Genomic DNA, 22,969 nt, shown 5'->3' with positions numbered 1-22,969 from the left:
CACTCGGTCAGTGAGGTCTGATTGGGCTCTGACAACGGAAGTGATGTCTCGCAGTCATTGAAGTTTAAGCACGAGACATCACTTCCATTATCAGAACGTGTTTTTTGTCCTCAATAACTGAGTGCTGAATGCAATTGGACATAGTGGTGTTTTAGAGGTAAAAAATGATATAAATACTGTTCGTTTTCTCGCACAAAACAATCGTTTCGTGTCTTAGGACATCAATGTGTTGTCACAAGCCGCAGGGTTTAATTTGGATTTTTCTATGCAAGTTTTTTCGACTCTTATTGATTGTGTTTCCATTCACTCGCATTAGAAGTCTGACAGACCGCAACAGTTGGAGTTAAAAATCATCATTTGTGTTCTACTGAAGAAACAAAGTCACCTACATCTTGGATGTGCTCGGGGTAAGCAGATAAACATCAAATTTTCATTTTTGGGAGAACTATCCCTTTAATGTGATGTGATATAAAATGAACCTCGACTATAACATCTTCATCCAGCAGCCATGTCTTTGGCAGAACACCTAAATGGTTTCCTTGTGTGTGTGTGTGTGTGTGTGTGTGTAGGGTGTATAAATAGAGAAGCAGTACTTCAGTAGTATTGATCAGTGGTTGTTACAGCACAGCCAGCAGCTACTAACCTGCAGACTACACATGGCTCGGGCAGACCGATTGACTGATGGTGGTTATGGTTCATGCTGTCCAGGCTCTTTGACTGGCTCTCTCTGAAATCAAGTGTGTTTGGTGTTCTGGTAGATGTACAAACCCCTTTATTTTATTGATAAAAAACAGTGACACACGATCCTTAAAAGGTTAGTTCACCCAAAAATGAAAATTATGTCATTAATGACTCACCCTCATGTCGTTCCGAACCCGTAAGACCTTAAAAATCTAAAGATATTTTAGATTTAGTCCGAGAGCTTTCTGTCCCTCCATTGAAAATGTATGTACGGTATACTGTCCATGTCCAGAAAGTTAATAAAAACATCATCAAAGTAGTCCATATGACATCAGTGGGTTAGTTAGAATTTTTTGAAGCATCGAAAATACATTTTGGTCCAAAAATAACAAAAACTACGACTTTATTCAGCAGTCTTCTCTTCTGGAATCCTTTTCATTGAATTGATTCCATTGAATCCTTCCATCTGTCGGCGTTGGTAATACACTTTTACGTCGCCGTGGTTTTTTTTGGCGATTAAGACATCCGCGACATGCACACTTACGCACCATTTTAAAAAATATAGCAATACCAAAATACAAACAATGCAGAATAGCTTGAATACAGTGTGTGTCTCCCTCAGACTGTAAACGAAGTTCTGGCGCACCAGATAACACGTCATCAGCGTCTTACGTCAGCAGCGTCACTGCGGAGTCGTGAACCACACTCCGGAGCAGAAGGGGGTGGTAATGCACCAATAAGCTGGATGCCAACCACCGTAAAACAGGAAAGAAGAAGAACAAGAAGCGGAGTCATGAACGCGGATTGACAACATACCCGGAAGAGAAGACAATGCTGAATAAAGTTGTAGTTTTTCTTATTTTTGGACCAAAATGTATTTTCAATGCTTCAAAATGTTGCGGATGTCCTAATTGCCAAAAACAACCACAGTGACGTTAAAGTGCATTACCAATGCAGACAGATGAAAGGATTCGTGTTGTGCTGCTTAATATATTTGTGGAAACCCTGATACATTTTTTTTTAAGATTTTTCAGAAGTTCAAAAGAACAGCATTTATTTGTAACAATGTAGTAGTAGTCTTTACTGTCACTGTTGATCAATTGAATTTATTGTTGAATAATTTATTTCTAAAATCTTATTGACTCCAAACTTTTGAATGGTACTGTATAGATGTTGTTTTTTTGTTTGTTTTTTTATTCTGTCATCATTGGGCCTGTTTACACCTGGTCACTATCTGATAGCTATCCGATCGTGTAAAGACCTGGTCTAAATGCCCTCCGAAACGCATTCAAGATGGATATAAATCCAATCACTCAAACCACTTCATGAGGTAGTCTGGGATCCATTCCAGTCAAAACTGAACAGGTCTAAATGCATCTGGTTGTTGAAACCACATATGTAAATTAAGCTCCTCCCAAAAATTCTAAAAAATAAATGTGTGAGAGGGTGTTATAGGCTATATGACATGTTATAGACAGATATGACAGCGCTACTGCAACACGCATCGCTGCAGATGAGCAGGCGTGTATCTCTTCAGCAAGACAACGCGCAAACTGCCGCAAATCAAACTGAAAGTAAGTTGCAGGCGCTCTTCTTTAAAAGTAATGAGACTAAATGATCTTCATCTTACCAGTGCTGTTGCGGTCTTTGATTTTGCTTATGATCAATAAAATACGGCTCATATTTGTTGCTTTCTGTGACGTGAACTTTATGAAATCTACATAACGCAGAAATTTAATCCCTTTTGCGGAGACACATTTATGTGACCAAGTGTAGATAGAATCATTTTTATAAATCAGATAGCTATCCGATCAGAGAAAACGCACAAAGTGACCAGGTGTAAAAAGGCCGATTTACTTACCTTCATATTGTTACAAAACTGCTTGGCTTTCTTTTTTTCTGTGGAAAAAGGAAGATATTTTTAAAAATATAAAATATCTTCTTTTGTTTTCCGCAGAAGATACAAAGTCATACTGGAGAATGACATGAGAGTGATTAAATGATGACAGAACTTTCATTTTTGGGTGAATTATCCCCCTAAGGTAGCATGCATGATGTATGGTGATGTGAGGAAGTATGACAGGAACTATAAGAGCTAACTGTGTCATAACAAAGCATTTATAGTTTTTTTTTTTTTTTTTAAGAAAATACAACTATCCCCTAAACACAGATTTGTACACAGTCATCTATTGGTTCCTCAGATACAGCCTTCTTAAATATTAAAAACAAGTCTTCAGCCACATCTTTAAGGCATGTTTTGGAAAGCATAATATTGCAAATGATATTTCTCAGTACAAAGCCTTCTCCCTTCTGGCACGTTCATACAGTTTCTCACAGCAAACTGCACTGCCAAAGTTACAACAGTGTTAAGTTCATTACACTTCACCCAACCACTCTGAATTTACTTATGGTGAAACTAATGAATAAAATCAAGATGAAACTCTGAGAACTCCTCTAGAACTGCCAGAAATTATTGTGACGAGTCAAATGGATGGAAATCATAATAATTTTTACAGTGTAAAAAACTGTACATGTAGTATTTGCATAGTATTGCATCTACTTAACATTTATATATTTGTGCCAAATATGAGAGTATGTCAGCCAAAAGTAATGAATCCTTTTTCCTTGACGTGCAACATTTGACTCATGCTTTGAATGCACAAAATGGCTTGTAATATTACAAGGAAACAAACCACCCTGTTCTACTGACTTTGGCACAGTGTGAACAGTTATTTCTCCTCTGCTCATAGCCTCTTGCTTATTTATCATCCTGAAAACTGATTACTCTGTGCGTCATGGGTGTCTGTTGTTCTACTGGCATGGATTTCATAGCCTAATATAGTTAGACATCACCGCATATGCACTGCTGCTGTTGTCGTTGTCATCTTTGTTGTTGATAACCCACATCTTTAGCCTGCAATCCTCACTGCAATTTGTGCTTGTTTTTAAGTGAAGTGTCACATAAACCACCCTGATTTTGCATCAGTTTGATATTTGTGTTTTCCTTTTACTTACATCTGCCATGATGTGTGACACATGGTTCTGATGTCATAGGGCCGCCCTCGTACATCCCAGTATTTACTTTAGCTCCATATATACCGTGTCTGAATTTGCCTACTTCCCTGCTATCCAGTTTATTTTTAATGTAAGAGCGGGTCTGGCCATTTGTAACTTGAATGGGCTTCCAGTTTTATCCACTTCCAGTTATTTTTAGCTATACAAAACAGCTTGTTATATTGCAAACTAGTATTTCTTATGATAATATTTTAATGTACTGTTGTAATTATAAACATGCTGGATTTTAGTGCAAATAATTTTACCGTTTAGTGCACTTTAGGGTTTTTCACACTGCGCTTAAGCACGGGTTATAGTAGTTGTAAACACCTCTTTTAACCCCAGGTAAACTTGTAATTTAGAAGCGGGGTTAGCACTGCTTTTGTGGTGTTAACCCCGCATCATGGTGCCAAACTTGTACAGTATGAAATGATACTGTGTTTGAATGTTACAGCTAGGCACTTTGCAACAGAATTTACTTGTATATAAACAGTAAATTCAGCATTTGAGAGGAAAAATGTTGAATGCTGACAGAAAATGCAACAATTTAAGTGAAGAAGAGACCGTTTCATTCTTACCTTTATAGTCCAAAATGTCCATTCAGTATAAACTCAATAATACAGTCAGCAATACAAGGATGCACAATGTTATAGCTGAAACAGGTCGCGTACTGCGTTTATCCAATCAATGACACAGACACCACAAATATGCAAATAAGAACGTTAACCCGAGGTTTAGGAATGTACAGTGTGAAACATCAGCTTATGAATACCCAGGATTAATTGTTAACCCCTTGTAACTTTAGAGCAGTGTGAAACGTGAAGCAAGATAACTCAGGATTCTGTCTAACTACTTCAAGTGTGAAAAGCCCTATTAGCCGCGTTTTCACCGCAGGAACTTTCCCCAGGAACTAGGGACTTTGGGGTGGTACTCGTGTTTCGACCGCTGGGACCAGGGTCTAAATGATGTTTCGGGTAAAAATTCCCCCCTCAGAAAATTCCCGCTCGCCAGGTAGTTTTTTAGAAAGTTTAAGAACTTTCAGGGGTGGGGTGCTGAACAAACTGAGCAACAGCAGTTTGATTGGTTGACTCCATGCAGCATTTTATTTCAACCACCATTTTTAAAAGTCTGTTGCGATGTGTGTAGAAAGAGTTGTCCGCTATTACAATACTGAGTTTAAAAAATACGCCTGATGGACCAACAATGAGGTTCAGGCTTTATTAAGCTTATACGCGGAGGATGAAATCCAGTGGGAACTGGAAAGTTGTGCGCAGTCCTATGTCACTGGGCTAATCTTCATTGTACATTAGATCGCAATGGAGATGCAAGCAGCAACAGGTCTGGGGAAAAAAATTCCTGGGACAAATTGTTCTGGGTAATTTCGGTGTTATACTTTTACAAACTTATCACCAAAAGTTAGCATTCTAACGCGAGCTCCCGTGCCGTCTCCATTCACAGAAACATGTCATGCCTCGTATCATTGTAAAGCTCTCAGTCTCATTAACAGCACTGTCTAATCCAAATATGGACATTTCCTTTGTAGAAATAACCAACCGCGAAAGTTTGCCGGGGAATCTACAGCCGAAAACCACATCTGATTGATCATGTGAATTTCCGTCTACGTGATTGGTTCTCAGGCGTCACGCTTCCTTGTTTATTCTGCGCCTGAGAGAAAATGCGACAGCACCGAAATCAAGTCATAAAATTTCACTGAAAATACGGCAACAGCTGTCACTTGCAAAAGCTAGTAAAAAAGAAAGTAAACAACAGATTAGACGATGAAACCCCATCAGCGAGTGTCTCATCGCGTAACCTATTGTTTGGAAAGGGAAAGAGTGTTGGAGGGATTGGGAATGACAGCCGCGCCACACAGGAATGGCTCATAATTCACGTCACACGATTGTATGAATTAGTCAGTGGTTTATGTTGTCCTAACTTTGCTGGATCAGGGCTGAAAATTAACATCGATCCACAGAATCGTGGGTTTTGTAGTAGTGTGTTGCTGGAGTGTAGTCTGTGTGAGAGAGATAGGTACTGCAGAAGTTTGCAGTTTTTGTGACTGCTGTTATGTGTGTTTGTTATGGTAGTTCTCTTCAGCTTAAGGCTATTGTTATTAATAATTTATTCATTTATCAATTTCCATGTGTTTTAAATATTAAATAATACTGATATTAATAAACTGAATATATATTTTGTTTGTAGGTTGGGTTTCAATAGAAATAAATGAAATTATACAATATAAAAACTTTAAAGGCCGTTTTCTCAAAATGATTTTTTTCTCACACTCAGAGTCAGATATCTCCACTTCAGTAGCACCTACAAGCACCAACCTTTCCAGACTTATACTTAGCTATATTCTGAAGGCTTTTACAGAGGGATTTGTTGATATATCATTCCTATCCTGAGTTACAGGTCATTTTACTCAAAAAAACATGGCGAAAATAGGTTTTTTAAGGCTATTGTCAGTGTTCTCTAATTTACTAAAGCACAAAATAAGATATCCAGAATCCCTTCTGTAAAAGCCCTTTCATCTAATATGTCAACAAATAGAACCAAAAATTTTAAACCTGGATCTTTCCAATTTTCAGATTTTGTTTTTGGAAATGTATGCAAATTAGCATATATTTAAGTATATAAGGCCTCATTTGCATATTAAAACATAAATTTACACAAAACTTGTAATACATTTTTTTCTTATGTTTATGCCAGTAATAAACTGGAGAAGTTTCACAGTGATATCTTTTAATTAAAAAAAAATCCCTATTCACCTGTAGTGTCTCGCCTTAATTGATTGCAAATCATCTAACATTTCCATCTGCATATCCACTGAGATATGAAAATATATTTACATGTTGAAGCTTAATTGTAATAGCTGTAATCCAATATGTATTTTATATGTAATATAATGCACATATCATAATATGACAACAGGTTGATATCATTAGTTTGAGTAATTAAAGGGCTAAGGTTCTTTAGGATGTCAAAGCGTCGCTGGGAGGAAGGAACTGCGGTTTAGCGTTAAGAGCAGGGCATTGAGCCTGGTATGGCGTAGGCGAGAGGGGGTTGACAGTTAGAACAGATGATTCACTCCTTACGAGCTTTCAGAGCGCTCGCTTGCTCTTTCTCTCTGCCTGTCCATCTTTCTCCTTCCCTTTTTTTCCTAACATACCTGCCTTTTTCGACACACACAAGTGCTCGCTCCACCCTGACAACCAGCTTCAGCAACCGGTTGTTTAAAGGGAAGACAACATCCAAATTGATGTTCTTCTCGCCACACTAGCCTGTCATCTATAAAACACATACAGAGAGATGGCAGAAAATGACAGTCATGAAAGACCATCAAGCAAGAGGGTCTGGGCAGCTCTCTAAGAGGCAATAACATAGAGTTATTGTCAGAGGATTCCACCGTTCGGAGCCAGACATCTCCCAAGGGGTTAATGACAAGGATCGGTGTGTCTTCGGCTTTGATGGCTCAGACATGCAGCAGATATATGTGCATCCATTTGTGCCAAACAAATGAATAGTGCTCAATCAGGAAAGAGCCTTGGGTGTCCGCTGCCATGACAACCCACACTGTTACAGTGAGGCTGCTGTCATGGTGACCTCAAAAGCACACTTGCCTCTGTGTATCTTCATTGTGTAGCACTCATTAGAGCTAGACAAGAGGGGAAGGAATCTGCACAATTAAACCGCAAAAGGAAGGAAAAGAAAACGCAGAAAACAGATAGTCCGTCCCACAAGTGGTGTCAAATTGAATCTAATAAATGCCGTAATGTTGTGTGAGTCTGTGTGTGGTGCTTGAATCTAATTTCCATGCATTGGTTTGGAATGTGTGCTTGCGGTGGTATGCTTTTAAAAGGCGAGTCTACCGCCTTACTCTGTAACCGAATGATACGCTAACAGCGTGTTTTAGTGCAGCGTACATCTTGTGTGGGCGTTCGGAGGTGAGCTCATCTGCCGGGTTGCTAAACGTACTCGGTTACTAACGTAACCTCGGTTCCCTGAGATACGGAACGAGTACTGCGTATGGGGAAAGGTCTCCCTTTTTCCCCGCTGCTGAAGCCTTTTTCAATAACGCAGTGTAACTGCACCGTCATTGGTTCACTCATAGACAAGTTGTTGAACCAATGGCGGCGCGGCATAGCTGCGCGGCCTATGGCGACAAAGCGCGCGAATATTCCCGCCGAAATGGGCGGGGTATAGGGCTATATAAGCAGGCGTTTCGCCATAGGATTTCAGTGTCAATCGACTGAAGCGACGACCCTGAGCCGCAGCCTCGTGGCACGGCAAGTGACGCAGTACTCGTTCCGTATCTCAGGGAACCGAGGTTACGTTAGTAACCGAGTACGTTCCCTTTCGATACTTCACTCGTACTGCGTATGGGGAACGAATTCAACCACGCCGTGCCACGGCTGGGAACGATATAGCTTGCATTTGGCCACCCAGAGGGGGCAAAAAGGACAAGCGGAGGCAAAGCCTAACCGAACCCATGGTTACACTGAAGGAAGATACTTCCTATGGTGGCGTGAAGCGGGACCTGTTGGAAGCCGCTAATCACACCGACAGGACCCGAGCTTGTAAGGTCGGGACATCGAGGTGATAGAACCTGACAAAGGTGGACGGCGAAGACCAGCCGGCCGCCTCACAGATGTCTTGGATGGAAACTCCGTTGGACCAAGCCCACGAGGAAGCCATTCCTCTAGTGGAGTGGGCCCTGACTCCTATGGGGCAATTAGTGCCCAGTGAGGAGTAGCACAGGTTAATAGCATCCACTATCCAACGGGAAATGCGTTGTTTCGAGACCGGAGACCCTTTGGTGCGGCCGCCAAAACAAACAAAGAGCTGATCTGACTGTCTGAAAGACTGTGATCGGTCTATGTAGGTCCTCAATGCCCTGACTGGGCAGAGTAGCTGCAGCTCTGGTTCGTCCGCCGAGGGAGGAAGAGCAGAGAGCGAGATGACCTGAGCTCTAAACGGAGTTGAGAGCACTTTAGGGACGTAGCCATGCCTAGGTTTCAGAACGACCTTAGAGTCACCAGGCCCGAATTCGAGGCACGCAGGGTTCACGGAGAGGGCCTGCAAATCGCCAACACGCTTTACCGATGCTAGTGCTAGTAGCAGAGCGGTTTTTAGCGTTAGGGGCCTGAGGTCGGCTGAACCCATTGGTTCAAATGGGGCTCCTTTCAAGGCCCTGAGGACCAACGAGAGGTCCCAGGAGGGAATAGTGAGAGGGCGAGGAGGATTCAAACGCCTAGCACCTCTCAAAAACGGATCACGAGCCCGTTTCGTCCCACCGATTGGCCAGCAATAGGAGCGTGGAACGCTGCAATGGCTGCTACGTAAACCTTAAGCGTGGAAGGGGAGCGCCCCATTTCCAAGCGTTCTTGGAGGAAAGACAGTATGGAAGATACGTCACTCTCCACAGGGTCTATGTTGCGTGTTGAACACCAATCAACAAAGACTGACCACTTCTGGTCGTAGAGGCGCCTCGTAGATGGGGCTCTAGCCTGAGAAATGGTATTTAGGACGTCCTCGGGGAGGCTAGTCGGCTCCCATCGAGGGACCAGAGGTGCAGAGCCCAGAGCTGCGGCTGTGGGTGCCAGATTGTTCTGTTTGCCTGAGAGAGGAGGTCCCGTCTCAGGGGAATCGGCCACGGGGCTCTTAGAGAGAGCCTGAATAGCTCTGAGGACCAAACCTGGTTCCTCCAGAGCGGGGCCACCAGAAGGACTCTGTGCTGGTCTTCTCTGATACGCCTGATGACCTGGGGGATCAGTGCGATCGGAGGGAAAGCATAAAGGAGCGTGCTGGGCCATGTGTGGGCCAGAGCATCTACTTCCTTCGAGAAAAATGTTGGGCAATGAGAGTTGTCTTCTGAGGCGAAGAGGTCTACCTCTGCCTTCCCGAAGAACTCCCAGATCGTGAGGACCACTTGGGGGTAGAGCATCCACTCGTCGGAGGGGATGTTGCTCCGTGACAACATGTCCGCACCCAGATTGTTCCTGCCAGGAACATGAGTCGCTCTGAGCGACTGAAGCCTCGGAAGAGCCCATTCCAGCAGACGTTTCGCCAGAGCGCATAAGCGGCTGGACGAAAGACCGCCTTGGTGGTTCAGGTATGACACCACCGTCATACTGTCTGACCGAACTAGAACATGACGTCCCGTCAAGTAAGCCTGAAAGAACTGAAGGGCTTTCATCACTGCTAGCATCTCTAGACAGTTGATGTGTAAATGGCTTTCCTCGTGGCTCCACGAGCCGAAGGCCGGTCTGCCCTCGCACACAGCGCCCCAGCCCAAGTTGGAGGCGTCTGTTGAGAGCACCGTCCTCCGTGAGACCGCCTGTAAGGGGACTCCGCGTTGGAACCATACTGGATCCATCCAAGGTTTCAGGGCTAGAAGACAGGCCCGATTGACCTTGAGACATAGGCGGCCGTGCCGCCATGCGCTGGGAGGAACCCGGAACTTCAACCAGTACTGAAGAGGCCGCATCCGAAGAAGGCCTAGCTGCAGCACCGGGGAGGCGGAAGCCATCAGCCCTAGCAGCCTCTGGAAAAACTTCAGAGGGAGATAGGCTTTGTTCGTGACAGATGCCGTGAGCTGCTGAATTGCCAGGGCGCGCTCTGGCGAGACTACTGCCGTCATACGGACCGAGTCGAAAACTGCTCCCAGAAACGAGATTCGTTGAGTGGGGCATAGCGAGCTCTTGGCTAAGTTGACCCTGAGACCCAGGCATTGTAGATGGCTGAGGAGCACGGATCTGTGGCGTTCCAGCTCGTCTCGTGAACGGGCTAAGATGAGCCAGTCGTCGAGATAATTCAGAACCCGGATTCCCATCTGTCTCAGAGGGGAAAGCGCCGCGTCCATGCACTTGGTGAAAGTGCGGGGAGCCAGAGACAGCCCGAAGGGCAGGATCGTATATTGGTATGCCACCCCTTCGTATGCGAATCTCAAGAATCGTCTGTGACGGGGGGCTATCTGGATGTGAAAATACGCATCCTTCAGGTCCAGCGAGCAGAACCAGTCCTCGGGGCAAATGTGCGCGAGGATCTGCTTCAGCGTCAGCATTTTGAACTTCCGTCTCGTGAGGGAGTGATTCAAAAGCCTGAGGTCTAGGATGGGTCTGAGACCGCCATCCTTTTTGGGGACCAGAAAGTAGCGGCTGTAAAAGCCTGTCTCGCTCTCTGACGGAGGAACCATTTCCACAGCTCCTTTTTCCAGCAACGACATGACTTCGGCCCGGAGGACATGAGCGTCGTCCGGATTGACCGATGTTTGAAGCACCCCGGCGAAGCGGGGGGGCCGTCGTGCAAACTGGAGCGAGTAGCCCTGGTTTACGATCCCCATGACCCATTCTGACACATCGGGGATGGCCTGCCAGGCCTCGGCCCGAGTGGCTAGGGGTTGAATAATGTTGGGTGACAGACCGCCGTTGAGAGGGTCGTACACCGCGAGGGGTGGAAGAGGAAATTTGCTCTTTTTGTGATGAGGTAAAAATTTGTCCGCCGTGAAAACGGCGTTTGGAGTGGGCGCAACAGGTGTGGGCCCAGCTGTCACTTGGAGTATGTTTCCCACGCCCGGAAATAAACGAGGCGGAGGGGAAATTACCCGTGGGAGCTTTTGGGGTGGTCCGGTCGTAACGGGACGGTCCCCCATCCTCTTCCTGTCCGACGAATCAGGACGACTTCGGAGGCACCGGGTCCAGCACAATCCTGGGCCGGGGTCCCTGGCGCCTCGGGAAGGGAGGGCGCTTCGCAGGGCGCGAGCGCTGGCGATGCTCCTGGGCGGCGCTGCCTGTGTTGCAGGTGGGGCTGGTTTGTTCTGCTGAGCCGGCGCAGTCCTGGGGCGGCTAGACGCAGAAGCGGAGCTGGAGCGCTTAGGCAAGAAATGCCTCATAGCCTGAGACGATTTCTGCGCGGCAGTAAAGCGCTCAGTGAAGCCATCCACTGCAGGCCCGAAGAGACCAGAAGGCGAGACCGGGGCGTCTAAGAAGGCCGTCTTGTCTAGGTCTTTGATCTCCGTTAGGTTGAGCCACAGGTGGCGCTCCAACACGACCAGGCTGGCCATGGAACGACCGATGGCCTGGGCCGTAGCCTTCGTAGCTCGCAGGGCAAGATCCGTGGCGCTGCGGAGATCTTTGAAGGCTGGCGCGTCGATTCCAGACTCATCCAGAGAGCGGAGGAGTTTGGCCTGGAATGCTTGAAATATGGCCATGGTGTGGAGCGCAGAGGCAGCTTGGCCCGCCGAGGTGTAAGCCCGTCCAGCCAGAGTAGAGGTGGTCCGACAGGGCTTGGAAGGAAGGGCCCTCTTCGTCTTCCAACCCACAGCCGCGGGAGGACAGAGGTGAGCAGCCACCGCTTCATCTAGGGGTGGCAAGCGCTCGTATCCCTTCTCCTCGGCGCCGTCGACGGCGGTGAGGGCGGAGCGGTGCGTAGTGTGGAGGCGGGCAGAGTAAGGAGCGCGCCACGACTTCGTCAGCTCTTCGTGGACCTCAGGAAAGAAGGGCGCTGAACGCTGGCGAGGTGCTTGGCGGCGGCCTGGCAGAAACCATTCGTCCAGGCGGCTGCGAGACGGCTCCTCTGGAGGGGCCCACTCGAGGTCCAGCTCTTCAACGGCTCTAGACAGGATGCGGAAGAGCTCGGCATCCATGCCCTGGCCATGCTCGATGGGTTCCAAGGGAGGCGGTGGAGCGGGGTCTTCCGGCTCGCCAGCCCATCCTTCCGCTTCGGAAGCCGCAAGAGACATGGAGTCGTCTTGTTCGTCGTCTGTTCCCCCGAATGAGACGAGGTCACTCGCTTCTGCGGAGGGACGCTGCTCAGGGCGAGAGAACAGAACTGGAGAGAGTTCCCTGGGAGGAGAGGGCGAGGCACGCGGGGGCTGGGCCGGCGTGAGCTCGCTCAACTCCTGGCGCTGAGTCGCTCTACCCCGCTGTCTTTTCCTCGCCGGACCGCGGGAGGAAGGAGACGGGAGGGCGCGAGCGGCGAGATCGCCCTCAGTGAAGAAGGCGACCCGCGAGCGCAGGGAAGCGAGACTCATACACTCGCAGTGCGGGCATGAGTCTCCAGCGAGCGCGCCGTCTGCGTGGGGCTTGCCCAGGCAAGCGACACACTCGCTGTGTCCATCGTCGTCGTGCAGGGGGCCCTGCAAGTACCACATGAGTGGCGGGGCATCGTGAGACGCCGCTGCCGTGAAAACGGCAATTGGGTGGCTCTTTTAGAGCGGCGAGGGCCGCGGAAGCTCTTAAAGCGGTGAAAACCGCTGGAAATCGCTCTTTTAGAGCGGCGTTTAAGCCGCGGATGAAGCTCTCAGGCGGCGCGCCGGATGGCGGCAGGGGACGCACAGGAAGCGGCCGGAAGCGGGAAGCGGGAGGCGGCGGCTCGGCGACGGCGCTAGAAGCTGCAGTCCGCGAGGGCGCCGGCGCTTTCTTCCACCGGCGAGTCCAGGCGAGTCCGCTGCGGGAGCCTCTTCAGACGGCGGCGAGAGCAGAAGGCGGCGAGCTTCTTCGGCTTCAGGCGGAGATCAGCGAAGAGAAGTAGATGTCGTCGCTGAAGGAGAAAACACTGAAATCCTATGGCGAAACGCCTGCTTATATAGCCCTATACCCCGCCCATTTCGGCGGGAATATTCGCGCGCTTTGTCGCCATAGGCCGCGCAGCTATGCCGCGCCGCCATTGGTTCAACAACTTGTCTATGAGTGAACCAATGACGGTGCAGTTACACTGCGTTATTGAAAAAGGCTTCAGCAGCGGGGAAAAAGGGAGACCTTTCCCCATACGCAGTACGAGTGAAGTATCGAAAGGGAACAATGATAGAGTCATATCTCTATTTTCTCCAAACCAGTGCACTGGTTAGAATCAAGCCTGAAACATTAGCTCTGATCCAACGCTCTTTAGAGGATCTTACTATAAAATGGCACATTTGGAATTGTGAATAAATGTGACACGGCTATTTGACTGGATTGGGAACAAGGCGAACGATTAGTGTTCAATCTGTTAACCTTTAGTCTGATAATCATCATATGTTTTCACGGTCTGTTAGCATCCAGATATCTTGGATGGAGACATTTTATAATCCTGCAGTTGCTTTCTCAATGTTAGTCACTGCTGTTTGGTGTCTCTATTTAGAAATTGGATTTTTTCCACATTCGTTCACTTCCTATTCAGCTCTGTGCCATACTTTGCTCTCTGTAGATGCCTCTTCAGAAATCTCATTTGAAGCAGCTTCCTGAAACTTTGTACATTTAAATACATACAGGCACATACATATTCTCAGCTGCATGGTTGCAAAACTAGAAAAGTATTTATGAAGTATGAAGAGAATTCAATCATGACAAGGTTGAGTAAGATCTGGATGACTTTAAAATCATGAGTTGGAATTTGAAATGAATTGGCCACAACACAGGAAGTTTGATGAGAATGACAGGAATAACAATTAACCAAAATGCCATTCAAAGTGCAAAAATGTATAATAAATATAATATAATATAATATAATATAATATAATATAATATAATATAATATAATATAATATAATATAATATAATATAATATAATATAATATAATATAATATAATTATAATATAATATAATATAATATCCTGGACCGCAAAACGGGTCATAAGTTGCACAGGTATATTTGTAGCAATAGCCAACAATACATTGTATGGGTCAAAATGATAATTTTTTTTATGCCAAAAATCATTAGGATTTTAAGTAAAGCTCATGTTCCATGAAGATATTTTGTAAATTTCCTACCATAGATATATCAAAAATGTATTTTTGTGAGTGGATATGCATTGCTAAGGACTTCATTTGGACAACTTTAAAGGCGATTTTCTCAATATTTTGATTTTTTTGCACCCTCAAGATTTTCAAAAAAGTTGTATCTTGGCCAAATATTGTTCTATCCTAACAAACCATACATCAAAGGAAAGTTTATTTATTCAGCTTTCAGATGACGTATAAATCTTAATTTTAAAAAATTTACCCTTATGACTGGTTTTGTGGTCACATATAATATAATATATAATATAATATAATCCACCCATTCCCCAAACCGCTTTTCCTCTACAGTTGTGAGTATTATAATATAATATAATATAATATAATATAATATAATATAATATAATATAATATAATATAATTAATATAATATAATATAATATAATATAATATAATTAATATAATATAATTATATTATATTATATTATATTATATTATATTATATTATATTATATTATATTATATTAATTATATTATATTATATTATATTATATTATATTATATTATATTATATTATATTATATTATAATATAATATAAAGATTTGTGATCTCTTTGTTTGTGGTGTAATAAAACCCAAATAGCTTAGATGTGAGTACCCTTTGTGAATTGTGTAGGTTTGAATTGCCGTTACATGCAGGCCTTCTCTGCAGTGTTGCTGCAACTCAACCCAGCAGGGATCAATAGGGAATGAGGCTAGTGAGCCATTTCCCCAGCGGTCTACATGGGTCAGTCAATATGTTGCTCTCTTCTTTTGACATTGGATTGATTGCGAGGCTGCTGTTTGTAAAACTGTTTTGGAGCAGTCAAAAAAAAGAGGGGAAAAAAAGAAAAAACTAAAAGCATTTAATGCTATAAATCTGTTTTTGTCATAAGGTTTGTCTCATGAATGATCATAATGCAGTTTCTGAGTACTTTTTAATAGCTGAATAAGAGAAATGTCTGTAATTTGAATATGTGGGCAGGGCTTTTAGATGCATTATATGTCTGGCATCAGCAGACGAGCAATTCATGTAAGCTAACCATCATAAACTACACTCCACCCACTCAATATAGTCTTTACTTAGAAAAAATACCTGACAGACATAATTTTCTTCCGTTAACAGTTCCCAGAATGTGGTTTCTATGGGATGTATGACAAGATTCTTCTTTTCCGTCATGATCCAAACTCTGAAAACATTCTTCAGTTGGTGAGGTGTGCGGCTGAAATTATGGAGGGGGACCTGGTGGAAGTCGTCTTGTCAGGTAAGTGCAGTGTTCAATAGTTTCTGCTCAGCATGTAGTCATGCCCTAGATGCAGATGTGCATCTATCGTCTTTTTATTTGTGGCGTAACACATTGTTTTATAGATCAGTTAGACAAGACACTGTGACTTTGTTGCGACACCCCCCAAAGTTTTTGCAGTCTGCTGCCACACACCCGAGTGCGATTCCTGTGCCATTTCTGACTGTTTTTTGTCTCTTAGTCTTTCCATTTCCCACTCAGGAAAAGTTGATGCGCATCCAAGTTTTGATGCCGCACCCGGTGTGAAAACCGGAGTTGATTTGCTGAGGAAGCGATGGAGGTATCGCATTTGACACTGCTAAAGTGTTTCTCCAAACACTTGGCAGGCCTTCCCCTCCCTTCCTCTCCCTCTCCTCCCTTTGCTATGTCAGGTAATTGAGTGAAGTCTATTCTGACAAAATAAAGCAGGGACTGACACCTCCTCCACCCACCAGCCTCTCTAGGTCTGGTGTGTTTCTCTGTACATGTGCGTGTCTGTGACAAGATGAATCAGGTGATTAACACACCCAGATGCACACATTCTCATAGACAAGCCTTTGGGAGCCCAGAGTAACACTTCTCAGTGACACACTTGGCAGCTGCTTTCACTGTAAAGTAACATAGAAGAGTTTTACAACTGTCACATAAGTAAGGTCAACAACCCCTGAGAGGTACCCTGTGCGATTGTCTCATCACGTTTCTCGTAGGGTATAATTTCAGCGGTTACTGACGCAAAAGTAAATTGCGTCTTACTGAAATCAATGCTCCAGCTCATAGTTTTCCTTTACTAATTAAGTAAACTTATTATTTTACAAATGAATTCTTCAATGGCATTAGAGGAAAACCTGATTTTGCTCACCATATGGTTTTCAAAGCACAAGTTGAACGCTATGTAATTGGCCTGAATCGGAAAAAAGACGCAACGAATGGGCCAATAAACGATGATCTTTCAGATTATCACTTTGACAATATCTCATACAGTAATTAAAAAGAGCAGCATTTCATGAAAATATGACCTACGCTTTCTCTGTTGGGTCTCTACCCAGTCTGTTGTGGTTCTTAAAGTCTGCTTGAAGTCTATTTTCTGCTGGATAAATTTAGAGTAACCACGGGTTGGCTCCAGTGAAACGCACTGACAGGATGTTTGGCTGTGCCTAGATCAACATAATTGCAACAGAGCAAGTGCATTAAAATACAAGTGCTAGACAGAATGTGCTGGATTAATAACCGTATGTGAATATTCATGAAGAATTAAGAACTATGCATATACTATAGTGTGCCAAAGTGATAGTGATTCCTAACCATTTCACCTAGGAATCGCATGCCAGAGTGTGTAGGGCCAGAAAACTTCCAATTTCCACCAGAAGCAAGGGAAAAAAAAAGACGGGAAAAACAAGTATTTGCATTAAGTCAACTCAGGATGCCTTTTCAGCATCATACTCATTTCCCTGAAGCATTTAATGACAGTTTACAGGTAGTTCAACTTGCAAACATATCTTGGCCTTTAAACAAAAGGCAAAACAATAATTTGAATGAATTGAGGTAATTTAGCTGCAGAATGGCTAATCAGAATGTATTCTACTTGAGCGTGCTAGGGGAAGCCATGTTGGAGAGGAGGCAACATGCGTGCGTTGAGTCAGGCAGTTCTCCCGCTGCGCTCACCACTCAGCCGCTATTGGTCCTGTCAACATGCAGCCAACAAGAGCCAATCAAAACACTCCAACCACCCCAAAAGCTTCCCTTTCATAGTACAATTTGCAAATATAAATAAAGCTGGGTTTGTTTGGAAGAGTTTGGATGGCAATTAAAAATCATCATATCTCTGAATTTCGTTCTGTTCTGGATAATTATGCTGTGGTGCACAGGTTTTTGAGCGAGTATTATTTTTAGAGGTCATGCTTCAAAGCGAAATATCATGCGGCTTGAATCTGCTTCTTTGTCGTATTTTAAAGCTCAACTCATTTAATTAGTGCTTGACCACGACCCCCTCTAAAGGGACCACCATCTCTAGCCCATTAACCCTGACAGACACACGGTCTGCCCATCTGATTAGAATTCGGCAAGGCCAGAGAGCCTGCTGCCCAGGCCTTGTGGCAGATCTGTGGAGACAGCCATAGCATGCCAGACTGGCCATTGATAGATTGGATTTGGCCCACCCTCTCATCCATCTGCACCCCAAAGATACACATGCCTTGTGGGAGCTCGAAAGAGGACGGTTCATAAAATAAAGATATAACTCCCTCTGCAACATTTGTTTGCCTTTTTAATCATGATATGTTTACTCAGTGCTGCTGGGATTAAGAGCGAAGCAAATTCCCTCATGAAGTTGAAAGTCCAAATAATGCAAACAAAAATGTGGTTATTTATGTCAGTTGTTATGGGAAAACAACTTTAATTATGATTTTAAGATGTAAATTGGAATGACTCACTTCACTTGAACAACCACAATTATAAACAAATAACAGATGTCTCGGAGTTTAAGGATGTCAAAACCTTGAAGTCTCTCATCAGGTATTGCATATCCTTTAATGAATTACCAAGGATTTACATAGATACAGTTTTACCAAAGCCACTTCAAATAAAATGCACAAATCATGTTAATTGCAAGTATTAGAAATGTTAGCTGAGCATAATGAAAAAGATCAAATCAATTTTAATTCTGTAATTGTGATGTGTAATTGCGGTTGTTAAAGTGAAGTGAATCATTGATCTTCAAATGTTGCAAATTTTCGCAGCTAATGAGAATACCTGAAAATATCACATATTTAAAGACAAAGGACTCACCATTTTCACTTTGGTTGAATGTCAAACATGTATTTAGTAAATGTTGAAATAAATGAAAGGATAGTATTTGGGGTAAAAGTCCCCATGCTGCTGGGGGTACAGTGACATTGTTATTTTTATTATGTTACTTAATTGTGTTTCTCTTAAGCATCTTTCAGCATTTCTTTTTGCACAAATTGTTTTTTCGTAATTAATATATAATATAATATCATAATATATACTTTTATATAATATTGCTGTGCTTGAGCAAGGCACAGGGGATATTCATGCTATTCAGTATCCTTTAGACAGTCTGTTTAAAAATGTAATTTAAAGGGATAGTTCACCCAAAAATGTCATTTATTACTCACCCTCATGTCGTTCCACATCCCGTAAGACCTTCGTTCATCTTCAGAACACAAATTAAGATATTTTTGATAAAATCTGATGGCGCACAAAAAGTATTCTCATCGCTTTATAATATTAAGGTTGAACCTGTAACGAGGCGGGACTCAGACAGAGATCCATTTGCAAGCTTTATTAAGAATATCGTAGTCGTACAGGCAGGGTCAATCAGGATCAGACAGGAACAGCAAGGAACAGGCAGAGTCGTGGTCAGAGTACAGGCAGTAGATCGAGGACAGGCAGATATCATTCACAGGACGGTAGACAAGGCAAGGGTCAGGACAGGCAGCAACGGGTCAATAACAGGGAACAGACAGTAACGGCAACAGACAGGCAGACAGGAATATAAACGCTCAGAAGTGATACCAGAGTAATCAAGACCTCGCGGTGAGGTGGTGTATGTGTGAGTCCTTTATAGTCCAGGTAATGCGTATCAGCTGGGTGTGGTGATTAGTGTGGAGTGTGCATGACTGTATGTGGCAACAGGTGATTGGTGGAGTGAGTGCATGTGATTGACAGGGGGGATGATGGGAAATGTAGTCCGAAACTTGACAGGGGCAGACGGTGATCGTGACATAACGCCCCCCTCCCGGAAGGCGCGACCTCGCGCCGTAGATGACACCAATAAGGGAGGGGGGGTGGGTGCATTGGAGATTAAACAGCTGACAGGAACGGAATCTCCAATGCAGGTTCCAGAACAGCCACAGCAGGTCAGGTGCTACGGGCAGCCACGGCGGGTCAGGTGGCTCAGGCGGCCACGGCAGGTCAGGTGGCTCGGGCGGCCACGGCAGTTCAATCGGCTCGGGCAGCCACGGCAGGTCAGGCGGCTCGGGCAGCCACGGCAGGTCAGGTGGCTTGGGCAGGTCAGGTGGCTCAGGCGGCCACGGCAGGTCAGGTGGTCTGGGCAGTTCAGGGACCGCTGATGACCGCGGCCGTGCAGGGTTCCCACCCACAAACTCCCCACCCCTAGGTATACTGCCCCCCCCCAAAAAGTTCTTAGGGATTTCAGCGGGGCCCGTCGCAGGTTCGTGGGCAAGGGGTTCGGGTGGCGGCGGCAGGGCCAGGCGTGTGGGTGAAGCCGTCAGGGCAAGACTCCTGAGTGGCGCCGGCAGGGCTGGAAGCGTGGATGGCGCCGGCAGGGCTAGAAGCGTGGATGGCGCCGGCAGGGCTAGAAGCGTGGATGGCGCCGGCAGGGCTAGAAGCACAGGTGGCGCCGGCAGGGCAAGAAGCACAGGTGGCGCCGGCAGAGCGAGGAGCACAGGTGGCGCCGGCAGGACAAGACGTTTGGACGTAAGAGGGGGAAGAACAGATGGAGCCTTCCTCCTCCTCCTCCTCCTCTTCCGAGGATGAGGCGATGGTTCACCGACTGGAGCGGTTTCTGGAGCAGACTCACTGGCTGAAGCGGACTCAATGGCTGGAACAACCCCTGCATCCTTGAGCACCGCAGGGGCGGCCATCTTGCCCGTGGGCACTGGCAAAGCAGCCATTTCGTCCATCGCGTCCAGGGTGCATAAGTCCACTGCAATCGACGAACAAGAGTCCATGGCAACCGGCGAGCTTGAGAGCGTTGAAACCGGCGAGCTTGAGAGCGTTGAAACCGGCGAGCTTGAGAGCATTGAAACCGGCGTGTTTGAGAGCGTGGAAACCGGCGAGCTTGAGAGCGTTGAAACCGGCGAGCTTGAGAGCGTTGAAACCGGCGAGCTTGAGAGCGTTGAAACCGTCGAGCTTGAGAGCGTTGAAACCGGCGAGCTTGAGAGCGTAGCAACCGGCAGGTTTGAGAGCGAAGCGGCCGGCTGGCTTGAGAGCGAAGCGACCGGCTGGCTTGAGAGCGAAGCGACCGGCTGGCTTGAGAGCGAAGCGGCCGGCGGGCTTGAGTGCGAAGCGACCGGCGGGCTTGAGTGCGAAGCGGCCGGCGGGCTTGAGAGCGAAGCAGCCGACGGAGACTTGGGGATGCCAGCTGCTCGGACTGAAATCAACGGTGGATCGGTCACACTGGAACGCAACCCTCTCCACTCCCGGACTGATCTAGAGACCTGACGTGACTCTGGGCGATCAGCGGCGACGTGACGTTGCTCTGGGCGATCAGCGAAGGCGTGACGTTGCTCTGGGCGATCAGCGAAGGCGTGATGTTGCTCTGGGCGATCAGCGAAGGCGTGACGTTGCTCTGGGCGATCAGCGAAGGCGTGACGTTGCTCTGGGCGATCAGCGGAGACGTGACGTTGCTCTGGGCGATCAGCGGAGACGTGACGTTGCTCTGGGCGATCAGCGAAGGCGTGACGTGGCTCTGGGCGATCAGCGGAGATGTGGCTCGGTGTTGTTATGGTGGTAGCCGCCATTTTGTGAATGTCCTTTGGCGCAGCGGCCATTACGTGGTTTATCTCGGTGTCGCATTCCTCCGCGACCCCCACGGTAAACGGAGAACCAACAGTCAATAACACATAGTCCAGGAAATGACTAAGAGAAGAACGGGGTCCCTCACGAATTAATTGTTCTTTGAGTGGTTGGTTGACACCATCGCAGAAAAAGTCAATAAGTGCACAGTCAGGCAGATCTGAATAATATGCAATGTTCAGGTATTCTGTGATGTAATCCTCCAGTGATCGTGTGCCCTGCGTACTCCACAACAATAATTGATTAATGTCCATACCGTGTAGAGATCCTCCGGGAAAGCTGCTGGATCGTGGTGGGGGCGAGGTCTTCTGTAACGAGGCGGGACTCAGACAGAGATCCATTTGCAAGCTTTATTAAGAATATCGTAGTCGTACAGGCAGGGTCAATCAGGATCAGACAGGAACAGCAAGGAACAGGCAGAGTCGTGGTCAGAGTACAGGCAGTAGATCGAGGACAGGCAGATATCATTCACAGGACGGTAGACAAGGCAAGGGTCAGGACAGGCAGCAACGGGTCAATAACAGGGAACAGACAGTAACGGCAACAGACAGGCAGACAGGAATATAAACGCTCAGAAGTGATACCAGAGTAATCAAGACCTCGCGGTGAGGTGGTGTATGTGTGAGTCCTTTATAGTCCAGGTAATGCGTATCAGCTGGGTGTGGTGATTAGTGTGGAGTGTGCATGACTGTATGTGGCAACAGGTGATTGGTGGAGTGAGTGCATGTGATTGACAGGGGGGATGATGGGAAATGTAGTCCGAAACTTGACAGGGGCAGACGGTGATCGTGACAGAACCACTGTACCCACATGAACTAAATATGTTTTTATTACCTTTCTGGACATTTGAAAGTGTTAATTATCTTGCTGGCAATGCAGGCCTCACTGAGCCATCGAATTTTATCAGAAATATCTTAATTTGTGTTCCGAAGATGAATGAAGGTCTTACGGGTGTGGAACCACATGAGGGTGAGTAATAAATGAAATAAATTAATAAATAAATACTTTTTTTTTTTTTTTTCATTTTTAATGAAAGTGTGCAGCACAGAAATATGCTGTGGTCAAGCTCAGGCACTTTATTAATTACAGCTTTAATTAGCTGGGAGCCTTACAGGGTGAAAAAGAACTAAAGTTAGAATTTAGAGCATACACGAGTGTCAACCTATTTTAATCTTAAGTTATTTTTTATACTGTATATTTAACCATCTTTTACTTTTGTATAATTTTATATAGAGGGTCAGTGTCGTTTTAGTATCATTGATATACATTTATATATTTTTTGTTATTATTTTGAATTAAATTTATATTTCTGTTTTCATTTTTTTTTTAAATTTTAAAAATGTTTTTATTGAGCTTTAGTTTCAGTTTACTTATTTTTAGTTATTTTAGCACTTCTACTTAAACTAAATAAAAATGAGAAATATATATATTTTTTATATTATATTTTATTTCAAGTAGTGCTTTTTATGGTTTTAGTTTCAGTTAATGATAATAACCCTGAAAAGGTTGGAATGCTTTGAGTGAGTGAGACAAACAAGCTGATAGAACAAAACATCACAGAATTAATCGAATCCATTGTTAATGTGATGAAGTGCTGATGTCACTTCCTGGTGGACGATGTCATTAGGAACCTGGCT

The 22,969-nt window shown here is 45.2% G+C and overlaps 1 protein-coding gene across 2 annotated transcripts in view; it reads left to right on the top strand.

Moving 5' to 3' along the window:
- Nucleotides 1-22,969, top strand: part of prkd1 (protein kinase D1) — a 54,031-nt gene that overhangs the window by 11,377 nt on the left and 19,685 nt on the right. For both annotated transcript variants that reach the window (XM_067366782.1, XM_067366781.1), the window contains exon 2: nucleotides 15,617-15,755. In XM_067366782.1, the coding sequence (XP_067222883.1) occupies nucleotides 15,617-15,755 (139 nt within the window). The remainder of the gene's footprint in view (nucleotides 1-15,616; nucleotides 15,756-22,969) is intronic.

Source organism: Chanodichthys erythropterus, chromosome 18 (genome assembly GCF_024489055.1).
Source record: "Chanodichthys erythropterus isolate Z2021 chromosome 18, ASM2448905v1, whole genome shotgun sequence".
Lineage (NCBI taxonomy): Eukaryota > Metazoa > Chordata > Actinopteri > Cypriniformes > Xenocyprididae > Chanodichthys > Chanodichthys erythropterus.
This window is presented reverse-complemented; position numbering and strand designations above follow the sequence as displayed.